Source organism: Triturus cristatus, chromosome 9, assembly GCF_964204655.1.
Source record: "Triturus cristatus chromosome 9, aTriCri1.1, whole genome shotgun sequence".
Taxonomy (NCBI): domain Eukaryota; kingdom Metazoa; phylum Chordata; class Amphibia; order Caudata; family Salamandridae; genus Triturus; species Triturus cristatus.
Window position 1 is genome coordinate 884,416,770 of NC_140592.1, and position 14,814 is coordinate 884,431,583.

At 48.3% G+C, this 14,814-nt stretch overlaps 1 protein-coding gene across 2 annotated transcripts in view; it reads left to right on the forward strand.

Moving 5' to 3' along the window:
• Positions 1-247: 247 nt before the first annotated feature.
• CCDC85C (coiled-coil domain containing 85C) overlaps positions 248-14,814 on the forward strand; it is a 288,288-nt gene continuing 273,721 nt past the window's right edge. The window contains exon 1 of one of the 2 annotated variants that reach the window (XM_085626416.1): positions 248-2,111. In XM_085626416.1, coding sequence (XP_085482542.1) covers positions 1,403-2,111 — 709 coding nt within the window. In that variant the 5' untranslated portion in view covers positions 248-1,402. The remainder of the gene's footprint in view (positions 2,112-14,814) is intronic. The other variant, XM_085626417.1, reaches the window with a different exon arrangement.

A 14,814-nucleotide genomic window follows, 5' to 3' on the forward strand; every position in this document is an offset into this window, starting at 1 on the left:
AGGAAATATTTAAGAGGACACCGGTGGGGGCGCTGTTTGGGTATGGTGGTGGGTTGATGGAATACGGAGGGGGAAGTGGGAATTCCCACAAAGATACTTTATTGCAAGACAGACTGGACCAACTAGAAAAACAAACATAATGTAATTGCTTAAAAACAAACAGAACCCGCCAATCAGGACGGAAGAGCTGCGACTGCTGCATGACACTCGCTGACAGCAGAGGGAGACAGCAGAGGGAGACTCCCGAGTGAGATGCAGCTGGCGGGTCCCTAAGTACTGAGGGTAGAGGACCCTATTCTGAGTGTCGACAGAGGTACTCTCATCAAACTCCTCACACTGGGCTCCTCTTGTCGGAGGAGGAGTGCGAGCCCCCACCTTTGTACTACCTGCTTTGAAAACTGTTTCCCCGGCCCTGATTGGCCGCTGGCCCTCTAATCCTCTGGAGTAACGTGAGCAGAGGAGGAGGGGGGAGCCTCCGGGAGGAGGGAGGGCGATCCCGACCTGAACAGAGCCTGCCCACAGCTGGGAGAGGCTCGGCTCCCCGTGTTCAACAGTGTGATCTGAGGGGCCGCGGAGGGGACTTCTGACGGCTGCTGCTGCGGCTTTGTACGGACACCACAGGCTCCTGTAGGGGCAAGACACCGCCAATACCCGCGCCTCCTCACCCCCACGCACTGCCTCTCTCCGGAACGCGCCCGCCTCCTGCCTTTTTCCCTTCTCTTCAAAAGTGGCCTGAGATTTCCGAAGCCGGGCTGACAGACACCTTCATGCTGAGGCACCGGCGAGCGCCTGATCAGATTCACGTGAGATCAGCGAGGGTCACTTCACACCTGGGAAAGAAGCTGCTTCATTCAGATCCTTCCTCGGTCTACCTGCCTTACGTCCAACTGCTGTTTGCACCGACAGGACCGGAGCAGAGCTGCAGCGAGTGCCCTGGAGATCACTGAGCCACACGGGCACTCCGATCCGAGAGCAGGGCTAGTCTACTCAGCAGATCCCGGCGCCTCCTCCTGGGTCAGGCTTGACACCAGCTCGAAACGAGAGGGACCGAGAAGCGGAGGCTGTGATCGGCTGCACTGGCGATCCGGAAACAGCGGCTACTTCCTAAGTTTCAAAGCGCCTCCTGGCCCAGGAGCAAGGCTACTTCATCCCATTCGGCGTTCTCCAAGGGGTCCTGCGTGTGTGCCCACTTCTCCTCTCACTTCTGCAATCTGAAGTAGGGAGATGTGGACGGGTTGCCCCGAAAGTGACACTCGGCCATGAGTGCGCATTTAGTCAATCTCTGCCACCCTCCCCTTGCCAGGAAGGAGCCCAAGACCAGCCGGTGAGCATCAGAGGGAACGGGTGCGCACTTTTTTTTTATTTCTTCAATAGTTATTTTTTGTTAGTGGAACTGCTCACCATGGCCACGGGCTCCATGGAAGTGCCCCAGGAGGACATGAGCAAGGTGCTGGACGAGGAGGCGCTGAGGTGGAGCAAAGAGGAGCTGCTCCGGCGGCTGCGCCGGGCCGAGGCCGACAAGATGAGCCTGATGCTGGAGCAGGGCAACCTGATGAAGGAGGTGAACCGCCGGCTGCAGCTGCACCTGCTGGAGATCCGCGGCCTGAAGGAGGTGAACCAGAAGCTGCAGGACGACAACCGCGAGCTGCGCGAGCTCTGCTGCTTCCTGGACGACGACCGGCAGAAGGGCCGGCGCCTGTGCCGCGAGTGGCAGCGCTTCGGGCGCCACACGGCCGCCGCCGTCTGGCAGGAGGTGGCCGCCTACCAGCACAAGCTCTCCGAGCTGGAGGCCGGCCAGCAGGCGCTGCTGCGGGACAACCTGGAGCTCAAGGAGCTGGTGCTGATGCTGGACGAGGAGCGCGGCGCCGCCGGCTCCAGGAGCTCCATCGACAGCCAGGCCAGCCTCACCAACCTCAACGGGGGCGCGCGGGACGTGGGCGACGGCAGCAGCACGTCCAGCGCGGGCAGCGCCGGCAGCCCGGACCACCACCACCATCACCACCACCACCTGCACCCGAAGGTGGTGGAGACCAAGGCCGGGGTCATCCGGAGGTCCATGGACGACCTGTCTGCGCCCCTCCACCACCGCAGCATCCCCAACGGGCTCAACGGTGAGTCTGGGACAACTTTTCACTTAGTTTGTGGTCTTCCTGTTCAGGGGATGTACCATCCCAGGGACGCCTTCTGGTGTATGCCTGGGAGATGTGGTGCGAAGCTATGATGCAGCACAGGTGTGTGTGTGGTACCTGAATAGCAGAGCAACTCTGGTGTAATGCTGGTGGTACCAGTGTACAAGAATACACAGAACTCTGATATTACTGTATAAAAACGTATCTCTAATTTTCTTATTACAGTCTAGTTGTGCAGGTGTGTTTGTCATGAACAGGACACTTTACCCTGCATTATTACAACGCAGGCTTTACAACGCAATCCGTTACAACACATTCCTCATTCCAACGCAATTACTATTCTAACTTCAGGGGGGCGTTACTTTGCGGAACGCGTTGTAACACTTTGCGGTGTAAAGCCCTGCGTTGTAAAAGCTTTTGCGGTGTAAGAAATGCGGGGTAATGGCTTGTGGCATGCGTTGTAAAGGATGTTTCCCGTTTTTCATACTTAGATAGGCAGAGCAACTGTGTTGTAATGCTGGTGGTAACAGTGTACAAGAATACACAGAAGCCTGGCATTCTAATTTTCTTATTACAGTCTAGTTCCGCAGGGGTGTGTGTCGTACTTGAATATTCAGAGCAACTGCAGTGTAATGTTGCTGGTTGTAGTATACAAAAATACAGGGAAGCCTAAATAAAAACGTGTTTCTAATTTTCTTATTACAATCTAGTTGTGACTTCATTAGATATGTCTTAAAGTAGTATGACGTTCATCACACCTTGGTGTATGGACCTATATCAAGTTGATGATTGGGCTTATGTGAAACACAGACCGGCTGTCGTGTAAGGTGCCAGTATAACTGTAGTTATCACATAAAACACATCTTTGTAACTGAATGCTGCTCCGTGTTGAATGGCCCCCTGCCAACAGATGATTCAGTCTGCACTGTTTAGCAAATACCGCAGGAGCCTCCATATGTCACCGCAGTGTTCACCAGCATGCATTTGTTGACTAATATAACTTTCGTGGAACGCTGCTCTATAGGACAAAGTCCATTAATTGCCACGAATGAGTGGTGGGGGTGGGTTGCTTGAGTCACTGGTAGTTGTACCTACCACATGTATGGTCCATCACTACCCTCGGTTGTAAACAATGACATTCAGCTTAGTTTTGGTGTGTTTTATAGTAAGATCTATTGCTAATAGTGATATAGCAAAAGTACAATTCAGTGCCCAGTAAACAGCACCCTAACTTTCCCTCAAGCCACTTACCGCAAGCCTGTTTACAGCCCAACACGTTTTTTTTGGCATCTGCATTTGAAAGATGGTAAAGGAGCTGCCAGGCATACCTAGCCACATAATGTATCCCCTATGTCGCCCCCCACGATCTCCATGCGTCTACTTCCATGAAAGGTTACATGCATGAAAAAGGGTATTCCTTGAGTCTCTCCACCCACTCCTCATGCTGCTACCGCTCCCACCATGCTTCCATTCTACCTGTAACCCTACAAATCCCTGCACCCAACCCCCTCCTGTGTACCATTGACCCTTCCCCAGTACTCAGCAGCACTATTCCATCTGCAAGTCCAATGGAGTGTGCCATTTTTGTACAGGCCCAACAACTATATCACTCATTAAAAACTCATTTTCAAAGCCTTTTAGAACTCCAACTTATCGCTGTCGACGGAAAAAAAGCTTTCTGGACCACACAGAATGTGGTAACTGCTTCCCAATTCCTGGCATAGTCAGTCGTCTGAGATCCTGAAATGTTTGTAGCAATGCAGCTTCAACTCTTGCTAGAATGCCACCACGTATCATCACCTGCCAATCCTATGTCTGAGCAAGTGTGACTCAGACATCCCATATCACAATCTAGGATGTCATATTGGTTCACTCTGACTTGAACAACCCGATGATGCCTATTCTTCAGGTCGTCACTCAGAATCCATATTCCAATACCAGAGCTTCATGTCCCTTCCTTCAAGTGGTTCAGATAAGCAGAGACCTTGTTTTTGAGTGTCCAGCAGGGGAATATGGTATTGATCCCACACAATAAAATCCTGTTCCCTTGGGATTGGAATTTATTAGGTGCGATAAATTCTACATATAGTGATGTTTGGCCTGAAAATGGGGTATAACATGCAAGTTCTCACATCCAAGTATTTACCTGGCCCCTGCCCACCCCCACTAAATTTTTATCCGGTTTGATCTGCTGAAATTTAACAGGTTTGCAGGCTTTATCAACCCCGGTAATTACTGGGTGCAGTACATTTTGCAACTCTTTTAATTGCGATCCATGTGCACACAGATATTTTGCACAGGGATTACAGTTGTCCAATGCACTTGTAATCGTAACCAGCATTCCTTTTCACAACCTAAGCACTTTTCCAGTGAGGAGCCACACATCTCCCTATAGGTACTGCAGTCTTGTTCACATGCTTTTTCCATTGGTCTCGCCTTTTTGTATCCACTCCAATGGCAGAAGGGTGCACCTAAAAGTTTAGTGGCACCCACAGGTCCTGCTTTGACCTTGCAGAGGTTTGGGGGGTCATCGTAATATCAATGGGCTACAGCAGCTTAAAACTGAATGAGCACCGAATGAGTTGCTTGTGCTCAGAGCCTATTTTCGAATTCCCAACAATGTTACCTGAACTCTATTTTCTAATCACCGAGGCATGGATGGTTTATGAACATTGCTCCCAGATTTTAGGACAGTCTAACTCTCCATATTGGGTTCCACTGCCTATTTGATCTCCTTAAAAAGACTCTTGAAAATGATCGTCTCCCTTGGAACGTACTCCTTGTGCACAGACCACGACTGCGAACTGTTGATGACTTCTTCCAACTTTTGCTGGTGCTATAGCAGCCCTGCACCTCAAGCCGTGCATTAAGTCGATTGCTTTGTGTGTGGGAAATGTAGTCTCACAGTCCGAGGCATGCTTGGTTCTACCCCTACGTTATTTTTCCGCTCCAACGTCGGTGAGTGAATATCAGAGCCCTTCCCTTGCCAAGAATCTATTTTTATAATTCACATGTGTATGAGGTCAAATTGCGTGCACACTATCATACATGAGTGGTCACAGATGGCTTTGAAGTTGCTTTAACTGCACCTCTGATAATAAATTGACCTTCTTCACAACTACACATTGGTGAGGATCTGCCTATTCTTTTATTTTTTTAAACCTTTATTTATTTTCTAACAAAATTAGTGAGCATTCTGAAAGATCTTCTTTATAAATCTTATACCTCCATTCCATCGCATCATTACATGTTTGGTATCTTATTCATATGTATTTTTTACACAGACCGTCAAGAGTATATGTAGACCATGCCTTTCTAAATTAAAGAGCGCGTTCACTCGTAATTCTTCCATAATCCCTAGTTCACATCAACAGCCTCCTTCTCCTTCCCTTCACATCAATTATCGATCTCACCGTTGGGACCTTATAAACATGGGTCTTCTCTGTGCCCTATAAACACGAGTATTACCATCCTAGTCCTTACCGATTGCCCACGTCCACTCACTGTCTCATCTAGAAACCGTTCCCAAATGTCAATAAAGGTCTCATTTGGTCTCAAAGTGTATACATAACCCTTCCACGTCCTACCATGACTCCTATCTCTTTGTACGAGTCCTCTTTCTCAATAAGACTATCTAGTGTGGTCTGACCGTGCTCATTCTTGGGCGATATGGGTTGCGCCTCACTACTCCTGGTTTGCCCGCTGAGCTTTGAATCATCATTTTACTGACCTCGTCGTCTGTGTTGCGTAGGGTGGTGGTCACCGGTGTGGGGCAAATTAGTATTGGCAAATCTCCTGGTTACTACAAATGATGGCCATAGTTAACCAACTGTGTTTTTGCAAACTGCTGTAGAACGTGGGAGCGTTGCATGATTCCCTGGAGCTTCACTGATTTATAATTAATGCTGGCTTTCTTTTCACAGCGAAAAAACACATTTTCAAAGGAATTTGGGCCCTGCTTTGTAAATTGACCAGGTTTAGAGTTGGTTGGTAACAGAAGATCCCAGATTCTGAAGGAAGTGGTGAAGCCGTAGTTGAACCCACCTGCAGAATTATTTCTCCAAAACACCATGTGGTGGAGAAAATTCCCCCTTAGAATTCACCAATGAATTTAACACTTCATCCAGAAATCCAGTATCGCCTGTCACTAACCAGCTCTAAATCAGGTGAATACGGTTGTTGAAAGATTATTATTTTTTTTTTTAAATCTATAAAAGGTACGAAAATCATTTATAATTTAAGTTATTGTGCAGTAACATTGACTTAGCAATTTGATGTGGTACACAAAATGAAAATAAAGCTAGTTCGGTACCTTTTCAGTGAAACAGTTAACAGTATTTCATGAAAACGACTCCAAAGCAGAATGTTATTGTAGTCTAAGTTTCAAATCATCCTGGCCCTGGGGGGAGCCGGGGGGGGGGGGGGCGCGATGTGGCCATGCTCATAGACTCCGAAAAGCGTTCCAGTATTGGGGTCATTAAAAGCAAAACCAAAGAAAACAGCATTGCACCAAGTAGGGCCGAACGACGTCGGGTATGTAGAGTCATCAGATTGGACGGATCAGAAAAAGTCACTATGTGGCTATATATTGAAAACAAAAAAGTAACAATTCTGAGAGGACAATTTCTTTATTTAGTTGTGGCGTTTTATAGAGCAGTGTGTAGCCTGGCGGTTACTCCAGAGCACTGCTAAAGTACCAGTGACTTACAACTGAATTTTTAGGATTTACTATTAGAATCAGAAGAAAGCCGTATGGCGCGGTCCGGAGATGTGAGCGGAAAGAGGCAGGCTGAAGGGGAGGGTAATAGCGCAGTAGAAGGTGCATTGAAGAGGAGCTGGAATAGATGGAATAGATGGAGAAAGATGGATAAGAAGGAATAAAGATGAGAGAACTAGAGTGGCGATGAGTTGGTGTTGCCTGGAAAGAAAGTAACAGTGATATTATGGGTGTTGTGGGGATGATATCTGGAAAATGGAGAAACCTAGGAGATGTGAGCTGAGAAGATGAGGGGGGAAAAATGAAAACCCGGGGTATTCAGATGAAAAAAGAGAGGATGTGAAGCTAGCTGGAAGCGGTGGGTCCGAGTAAGACCATATGAGTGCGACAGGCAGAAAGCATGAGTGGGAAGAAATGCAGGTTTTACAGCTTTCAGTCAAACAGAAACAGTAGTTACTAAGACAGTCAGGGTTTAAAATATGTTTGTGAGAAGTGTAACGTCACCAATCATCACATACGTTGGGATTTTAAATCTGTAAATTAGGTAAACTTTTTAGAGGAGTAAATTCCTTTGTTGCCCACAGATTTGCCATCCACCCCATAACATTATCTGTAGTCTAGTGCATTTACTTAAGGGAAACTGCAGACCATTATTTGTTCTTTACTGCTTAATATTACTTTGATGTATTTCTTCTCATGGATTTTAGTCCGGAAATGTTCAAACTGTGTTGACAGTGTTCATAAATGCTGGTGGTGGACTTGGTGAAGTGCCAATATCTCTCAGGGACTGAGGAGTGATTGGTGTGCTAGAGCTTCCTCAGTCCTCTCTAGTTTTGCTCAGTCTGGTGCCAATTGTTAATGAGAGATTTCTGGTGCATTATGTGCTTGGGGTCAACGTTCAGCTCCCACCTTCTGCACATTATGTATAATAGCGTCTTCAGTGCCCTTTTTGAATTAAAGTGTCATTGATTTTGTGTATGTGAGACCTAAAGATGCTCTTCAGCCTGTAGCATACCTTGATCAATGGTGTAAACCAAACCATTCGTACTTGGAGGGCACCCTGTTCCCGTTCGAGGGGGTTTACTCAAGATGGACACTGGACCATGTTGTTATTTAGGGCCGCGTGAGGAGGATGTGTTGGTGAGTGCGAGGTGGCCAGTATTGAAATGTCCGGCGGATCTAACATTCTTTATTTGAAAACACACTCACACACACAGAGAGCTTTCTTTAACTGGGCAGGTACTCTCAGGTACTAACTACCTGCACTTCTTCAATGTGAGAGGGAGAGTACCCACACTTCTCGGCACCGCTGCAATACATTGCAAACGAGAATACCGGCACTTCTCGGGAGCGAAGTGCGAACAGGTGCTCTGAATCGTGACGTGCCGTCACTTCTGCATTTCCATTTAAAGCCCTGATCAACAGAAGATGTTCCCTTCGTGGCAGATTCATCCAGGTTTCATGAGACGTCTGCGCAGGGGGCGTGAAGGGGCGGGCGGGTGCTGTTCAAATGCGGGGGGGGGACAGCTGTACTCGGAGGTACTGGCGGCGGTGCAGTGTGTGGGAAGGCGACAGGTGTGCATGAGAGAGCGCAGCCCGGCACGTTTTATCTGAAGTTTAAAAGTGGCATCTGGCCAAAGCCGGGTTTTGGTGTTTCATGTTTAGAGACACGGACGCTCTGTGGAGCCGCAAGAAAGGGTTTCCCACTCAAAAGTAGATGTGGGAGTACTGGAGGCCACCAGTGGCGTAGCCTGGGAGGCCATGGGCCCTAGTGCCATCAATAAAACTAGCCCCCGCCCTTCCCACCCGCTATTAAAATACCGGTTTACATAGGGTGCGGCGCTCCCATCGCACCTCTGGACGCCGGTGTCACTGCACCTGCTACACGAATGTAATTTACGGGTTTCCAAGTTTCTCGTTGTACTCCTATTTCCTTCTCGCCTCCCTTTTCCCACTCTCCCCTCATTTCCTTTATCCATCAGCTGTCTCCTCTAGCCACCTCCTCAGTCTCACTCTTCTGTCTCTCACTCACCTTCATCTCTTCCCTCCCTTCTCTCCATATTTCTGGTTCCTCTCTCTTCCTTTGCCCTTGTCCACGTTGCTCATCCATATCTCATTTCTCTTGTTCGTTCTACCATATTTCCTTCTGCCATACTGTCACCTTTTCCTGCTCACCTCCGTCTGGCAGCTTGTTTTCTTCCGTCCCTTTTCTCTCTTCTTTATTGTTCCCTTCCCCTCTATTCCCCCTACCTCCATGCACGGTGTCTTAATAAAAAGAAATCCGACCAGGCAGCCTCGGAAATATCACCCGCAGGTGCAGATCCGACTGAGCTCCCTCCCACCTCGGGGCCTCAGTGCTTTGCACCGGCTGCACCCGTGGTAGCCACGCCCCAGGCCACCCTGTGCTAGATGAGGGGCTAAAGATGGGACTTGCGAATGAAAAGCTAGATCCGCCGCTGTGCAGGGCCGCTGAATGACAGCTGTGATGACTTGTGGGCAGGTAGCAGACGTGTTGAGGGAGCAGTGAAGATGCTGCCCTGGGTGGGCGGGGCATGGCCGAGGGCACGTCGGGATGCTGTGGCCACAGGATGGGATGAATATAGGCGGTGAGTCTTGTTGGTGGAAGGGCCAGAGAGTCGCCAAAGGTGGCCGTGGGGTGGAAACCGAACAGGGAGCCAAGTTTGCTGTGCAGTGGTGCAACCCTGATGCGTTTGTGGCGGGGTATGCCTTGCATTGCACCGCTGGGGTGTGGGAGTTTATGGCTAGAGGTGAAGACCTGTGACGCCAACGAAACTCATTTTTGTATACATTGATTTGGACTTTTAAATTGGGGACATATCAGCCGTCACAGTTCAACTAATATCCAGTCCATTATTTTGACATTGAAAAAGTGCTTGGTATTCTGACCGATTATCATGAAGACTCTCATAGGCTCCATGTAAACTTCGAGCTGTCCTTGAACTTTAGAACATGAAGAAAAGGCCCTACTCTGACACCAGCTCATTTTCCAAAATGAGCCCATATGTTGGAGACGTGTGTGTTTGTTGTGCCTTGGTTGACTTGAAGTTTTTAATTCTTGATTTTTTTTTCTTTTCTTTTATTTACAACTTTCACCTCCTTCCTGCACCTGATTCGTGGGGAGCATCAGTGAGAGGAACTGATATGCTTCCCTTCTTGTGTCTTTTTAGCCACCATTTTCTCCTGTGCTCTCTCTCTTCATGTTTTCTTCCTCAATGTTCTAGTAACACTTGGTCAGTCTCCTGAGGCAAACAAGACTCGGATCTGTGGGTGTGTGATACCGAAGAAGCTGACATGGCTGGCATCAGTGGCCTGTGCAATTGTGCAGTGGGCTGGTGTGGGAATACACAATGGGCTCTTTTTAATTTTCCTGAGGGTCCTTTGGCATGGTTAGAGGGGGATTATCCTCCCTATGCGGAAGGTAGCATTCCATGATGCCATTCCCTGGGCCTTGGCTTTAGGGCCTTGTCAAGTACCAAAGATACAACCACCAACAGTACAAGGGAATAACCTGGTGAAGCCTTAACCAGTCTTGAACTCATCACCCTTGCACTTGAACACAGGACGGTAGAAATCTCTCTTCTTCATTCCATCATGATCGCTCTCTTTTCCCTGTCACAAATGTTAATTAGTTTTTCCCAATTGTTCATTCGACTCTAGAATGAGCTAGAAACCCGCAGTTTCTTCTCGAGCGTTGTTGGTGCAGCCTGCTCTATCCCAGCCACGGAGCTGAAATTCTCCACCCGTCTCTCCTTTGTGTGATTGAGTTGGAAGCAAATCATGAAGACCTGAATGGGTGGCGGAGAGTTTTTTCAAAGTGGTCCTTCTTGGACGAACAGTTATACATGCTATTGAGTTTCTTATGCTGCGTAGTCTGTATGTGCTGTGTTCAGAGGCAGGGGTCATAGGTATGAGGTAGTGCGGGGCACAGGGGCCTCTCAGCCTGCTTTTTCTGCTAGAAAAGGCCTATCAATCTGGTGGTTGTGATGGGGCGAACAGAACCAGGACTGGTAACCCTTATGGGGGTTGTCCTGGGATCGCATCCCATGGAAGGGGGCGGGTTTTCTCAATGTGTAGGTTGTCTGGATTAGAGTGCGGGTTTTGGCTTTATTACTATGACGTCAGGCTCATACATTTGCTTCTGTTGTCACTGGTTTGGTAATTTGAAATTTTGTTAACTTACTTTGAATCCAGGTATGTGAAGGTTTTCTGTGTGCCAAACCTCTTGTCATATTCCTAAATTGGAACCACCCTGGGGTGTTCTGATGGATATGGGGACGTTGTTCCAGATCCTGGGTGCATGGATGGAAATGACTGCTATCTTGGTTCTTCTGTTGTACCCTTCCTAGTTTGAAGTCTGATGGTGTCCTGGTTGCGGGTGTACCGAGAACCACTAGGGCTGGTGAGCAGCTGGTCTACTTGATTTGCAGGCGTGTTGGTAGCAAGGGTTTTCTAAATGATGCAGCTTGATTTAAAGATGGTGCAGCTCGGCGAGGGAACCTAAGGGAGACGGGGCTGGACTGGCCATAGCGGGCACTAGGCATTTCCCCAGTGGGCCAGAGGCATGGTGGCAGTTTTGTACCCGTGGCAGCTGGTTTTGTTACCGGGGGGCCGGATTTGCAGCAGTGCTGCAAAATCAGCCCCCTGTAACAAAAGTGGGAGTGGTGCTTCTCACTAGCACTCCTCCCCCCCCCCCCCCCCACCCCTTCCGGGGCCAGTCTAGCACCAATCTGCCAGGGCTGGTTGCTGTTCCCAGTCCAGCTGTGAAGGGAGTTCCATCAGGTTGGGGGTGATTCAATCTTAAGGTCCATGATGAGACGTGCACTGGGTTGTAGCATCCCCCTAAGGGGTGCCCGGTCCTCCCTGGACCGGAAACAGCATCCTGGGACTGGTTTCAGGGTATGTCACCTTTCTTCAGCCAGGCTAGCTTGAATCCAGTGGCACAGTGAGCAAGGGGCCCATGTCTGGGCATGCCCATCCCACTTAGGGCGAAAAGTGTTACAGCAGATAAATGATGGACGGAATGCTGTCCTAGCTGATGAGGGCTGAAACCCCGAAACCGGTCCTAGGATGCTTGATTCCAGTCCAGGGAGGACCTGGCCTGGCAGTTCGAGCTGGATTGTTCCCATTGGGTGCAGGGTCAAGACTGATTTGCATATGGCTGGGTTCAAACTGGAATGGCATGGTGAGCAAAATAACGATGGATTTAGGCCCAGATCTTTGTACTGGGGTGAATGTACGACATTGTTCTTCATTCTGTCGCTCAATTGTTGTTTTTCTGTTATGTGCGTGTAGAGCACCAAATGGCTTCTTGTGAAGGTTGAAGTTGACGGGAAACAGTATAAATTTCTTTGTTTGGAAGGTGTTGCATAAGGCGGTGGATTGCCACAATGTGCAAAGGATTAATCTGGATTTTTATGTGGTGTAATGCAGAGCAGCAGGATGTTGGGGGAGTTTTTTTTTAGGGGGGTTACCTTTATACCTTGACTGATTGCACAGACATCTTAAGGATTTTGGGGGCCCTGGGCCAAACGTATTTTGGGGGCCCCTGTTCAGAACAGCTTTGAATTTATGATAATAATGTCTGAGACACCCTCCCATTTCTCATTTGTGAGGTCCTCTTTTGATCTAAAATGTTATGGATGTTGCATTTTTACCTAAACGCATTTCTCTTCAAAATGTCGGTAATACACTCCCACATTAACAATAAATAAAAGGAAAATGGTATTTTAAACAATTCGGAATTATTCAAGGTCATCAGGGCAAGACTCTGCAGAAGAGAGCCGGCAGGGGGGCACCGGAAAGGGCTGGGGCCCTGGGCCAGAGCCCACTTTGCCCATGCCTTAAAACATCTCTGACTGATTGGAATGCTTGCCGTGTCTCGGCTTGTACCATGTTGCAGAGTAGCCTGGCTGATGTGCATTCTTGCCATGTGCAACTTAACAAAAAACAACAGAGTGTTCTGCACTTCATGACATGGCTTCAAATCGCCTCCTTACATACTGAGCTCATTGTAATATTAGGGGCAGATGAGAAGTGACAGTTGACTTAGGTTGTCTTGCATAAGGCAGTGGTGAAGGGAAAGCTTGCTCTGTAACCGTGGGCACTGTAGTGTACTGAGTAACGCCCCCATGTTAATTACCAGTAATCTTCATTATTCCGAGTCCTGGTCTGCTAGAAAGAAGTATCTCTTACATAAGGACTGCATGCAGAAAGACGGGCGAGGAGGTAATGCTTATGCGCCTGTCGACGGAGGACTCTTCAGCATGCTAGGCCAGGCTGTGGAATGCTATGCGGTGCCCTGCCGCAGGAACACCGCCTCCACACTAGTTGTCTGCAAACGGGCCCTCTGGGCTTTGTGTTGAGCTGTGTGACGTTGGTATCCCATTCATCGATTTGGGCCGGTTAAAGGATGCACTACGCTAGCACTGCCAAAACGCCTCATTGGAGACTGATTCCAATATGGGTAGCTTTCTGTCACAAGGATTACAGTTTAACTGATGGTGGCCGGACGGTTGCTGACGTCATAGATTTGCCAGTCGCGCCTCGAGCAAGAACTCTCTTGTATTTTTGGAAACCAAATTGCACTACCCTTTTTCCTTACGTTATCAACAGTCGCCCACCAAAAAAGCTCATTTCAGGGCCTCTTGGAGATGTATTTGTGTTTAGCCCAAAATAAAGTAGTGTATATTTACGACTTGGTATCAGTGTGAGCGCTTCCGTTTGACTTGTATGTCACGATGAGGGGAATTCAGGTAGTCTGGCTCATGGATCCTAAGCTTGATAGGTTAAGATGTTAAAATCGAACATCTCTCTTATTTGCCACTTTTCACTTCCTACGTGTTCTGTTCTCCAGAATCGAGGGAATCCGCACGTTTTAATCCTCGAAATAGAGATTGTTCATGTGTGGAGTTTGCAACCTTGTCTCGCAAAGAAACGCTCTGTAAGTCCTGTTCTGAAGTACACGTTTGAAGAGACTGACCGCGTTTCCTGCGATAAACCTGTTGAACATTCGATGCCCCGCCCAGCTTCCGTGCCCTGGGGCGCAGCCCTGTCACTTTGTTTACTTCCGGTCTTTGCTCCGCGGTCAGGTTGCCTAGGTGTGCCGGTGATGTAATTGTGTTGGGACGAGGAAGCGAGAGAGCCTTCACTACTCGCTGCTACAAGAAGGTGCGGTGGGGTATCGGGCGTACAGTGCTGGGCACTACTTCATGTGGTTATCCTCACATAGTGCAGTCCCACAACATAACCGCAACATTTGTCAGAACTAGGCTTTTTTTTTTATTAAAATGGGGTGGCAAGTAGTAAATCATAGTTGCCTTGAGGCCTCTGGTCACACGCAGCTAGTCCTTGGCCTGTTTTTTTTTTGTTCGTTTGTTTGTTTTTTAACCCTACAAAGATAATACATTATGTCATAGTTGCAGTTCCGCTTTTTAAACCTTTAGAATAGGAGCTCCAAAATTCCCTCTGTAATGGGTTGCTGGATAAATCAGAAGAACAGTGGATAATTGTGCTATTGCTTTGGCACCTATGGCCGGGGGCTCCATGCGGAAGTAAGTGGGCGTTGGTGTATGCTTGGAGGATTTTAGTAATAAATGCATAACGTTTAAAAGAAAATTCGGGGGTGGATGGTTCAGCTGAGATGGGTCTGTCTGAAGTGAAAAGGACTCTAGTTCTCATGCATAACAAGGAAGTGACAATCGGTCGACTGATGGCGCTTCGACAATTACATAACTTCACGGCACATCACCATCATTTGGTTAGCAGTGCTGCCAGGTGACGTCATGTGATCTGCTTGCCTCCAACCACCCAAGCCTTTTCAGTCACAGTATCTTCTATTCAGGGTTTGCGGTTCTGATTTTGTCATAGGTCGATTGGGTTTATATTTCCCAGCGTGCAAAGCGCTGTAGACTAAAATGCCATAACTCACTGACCTCTTTATACCTGGGA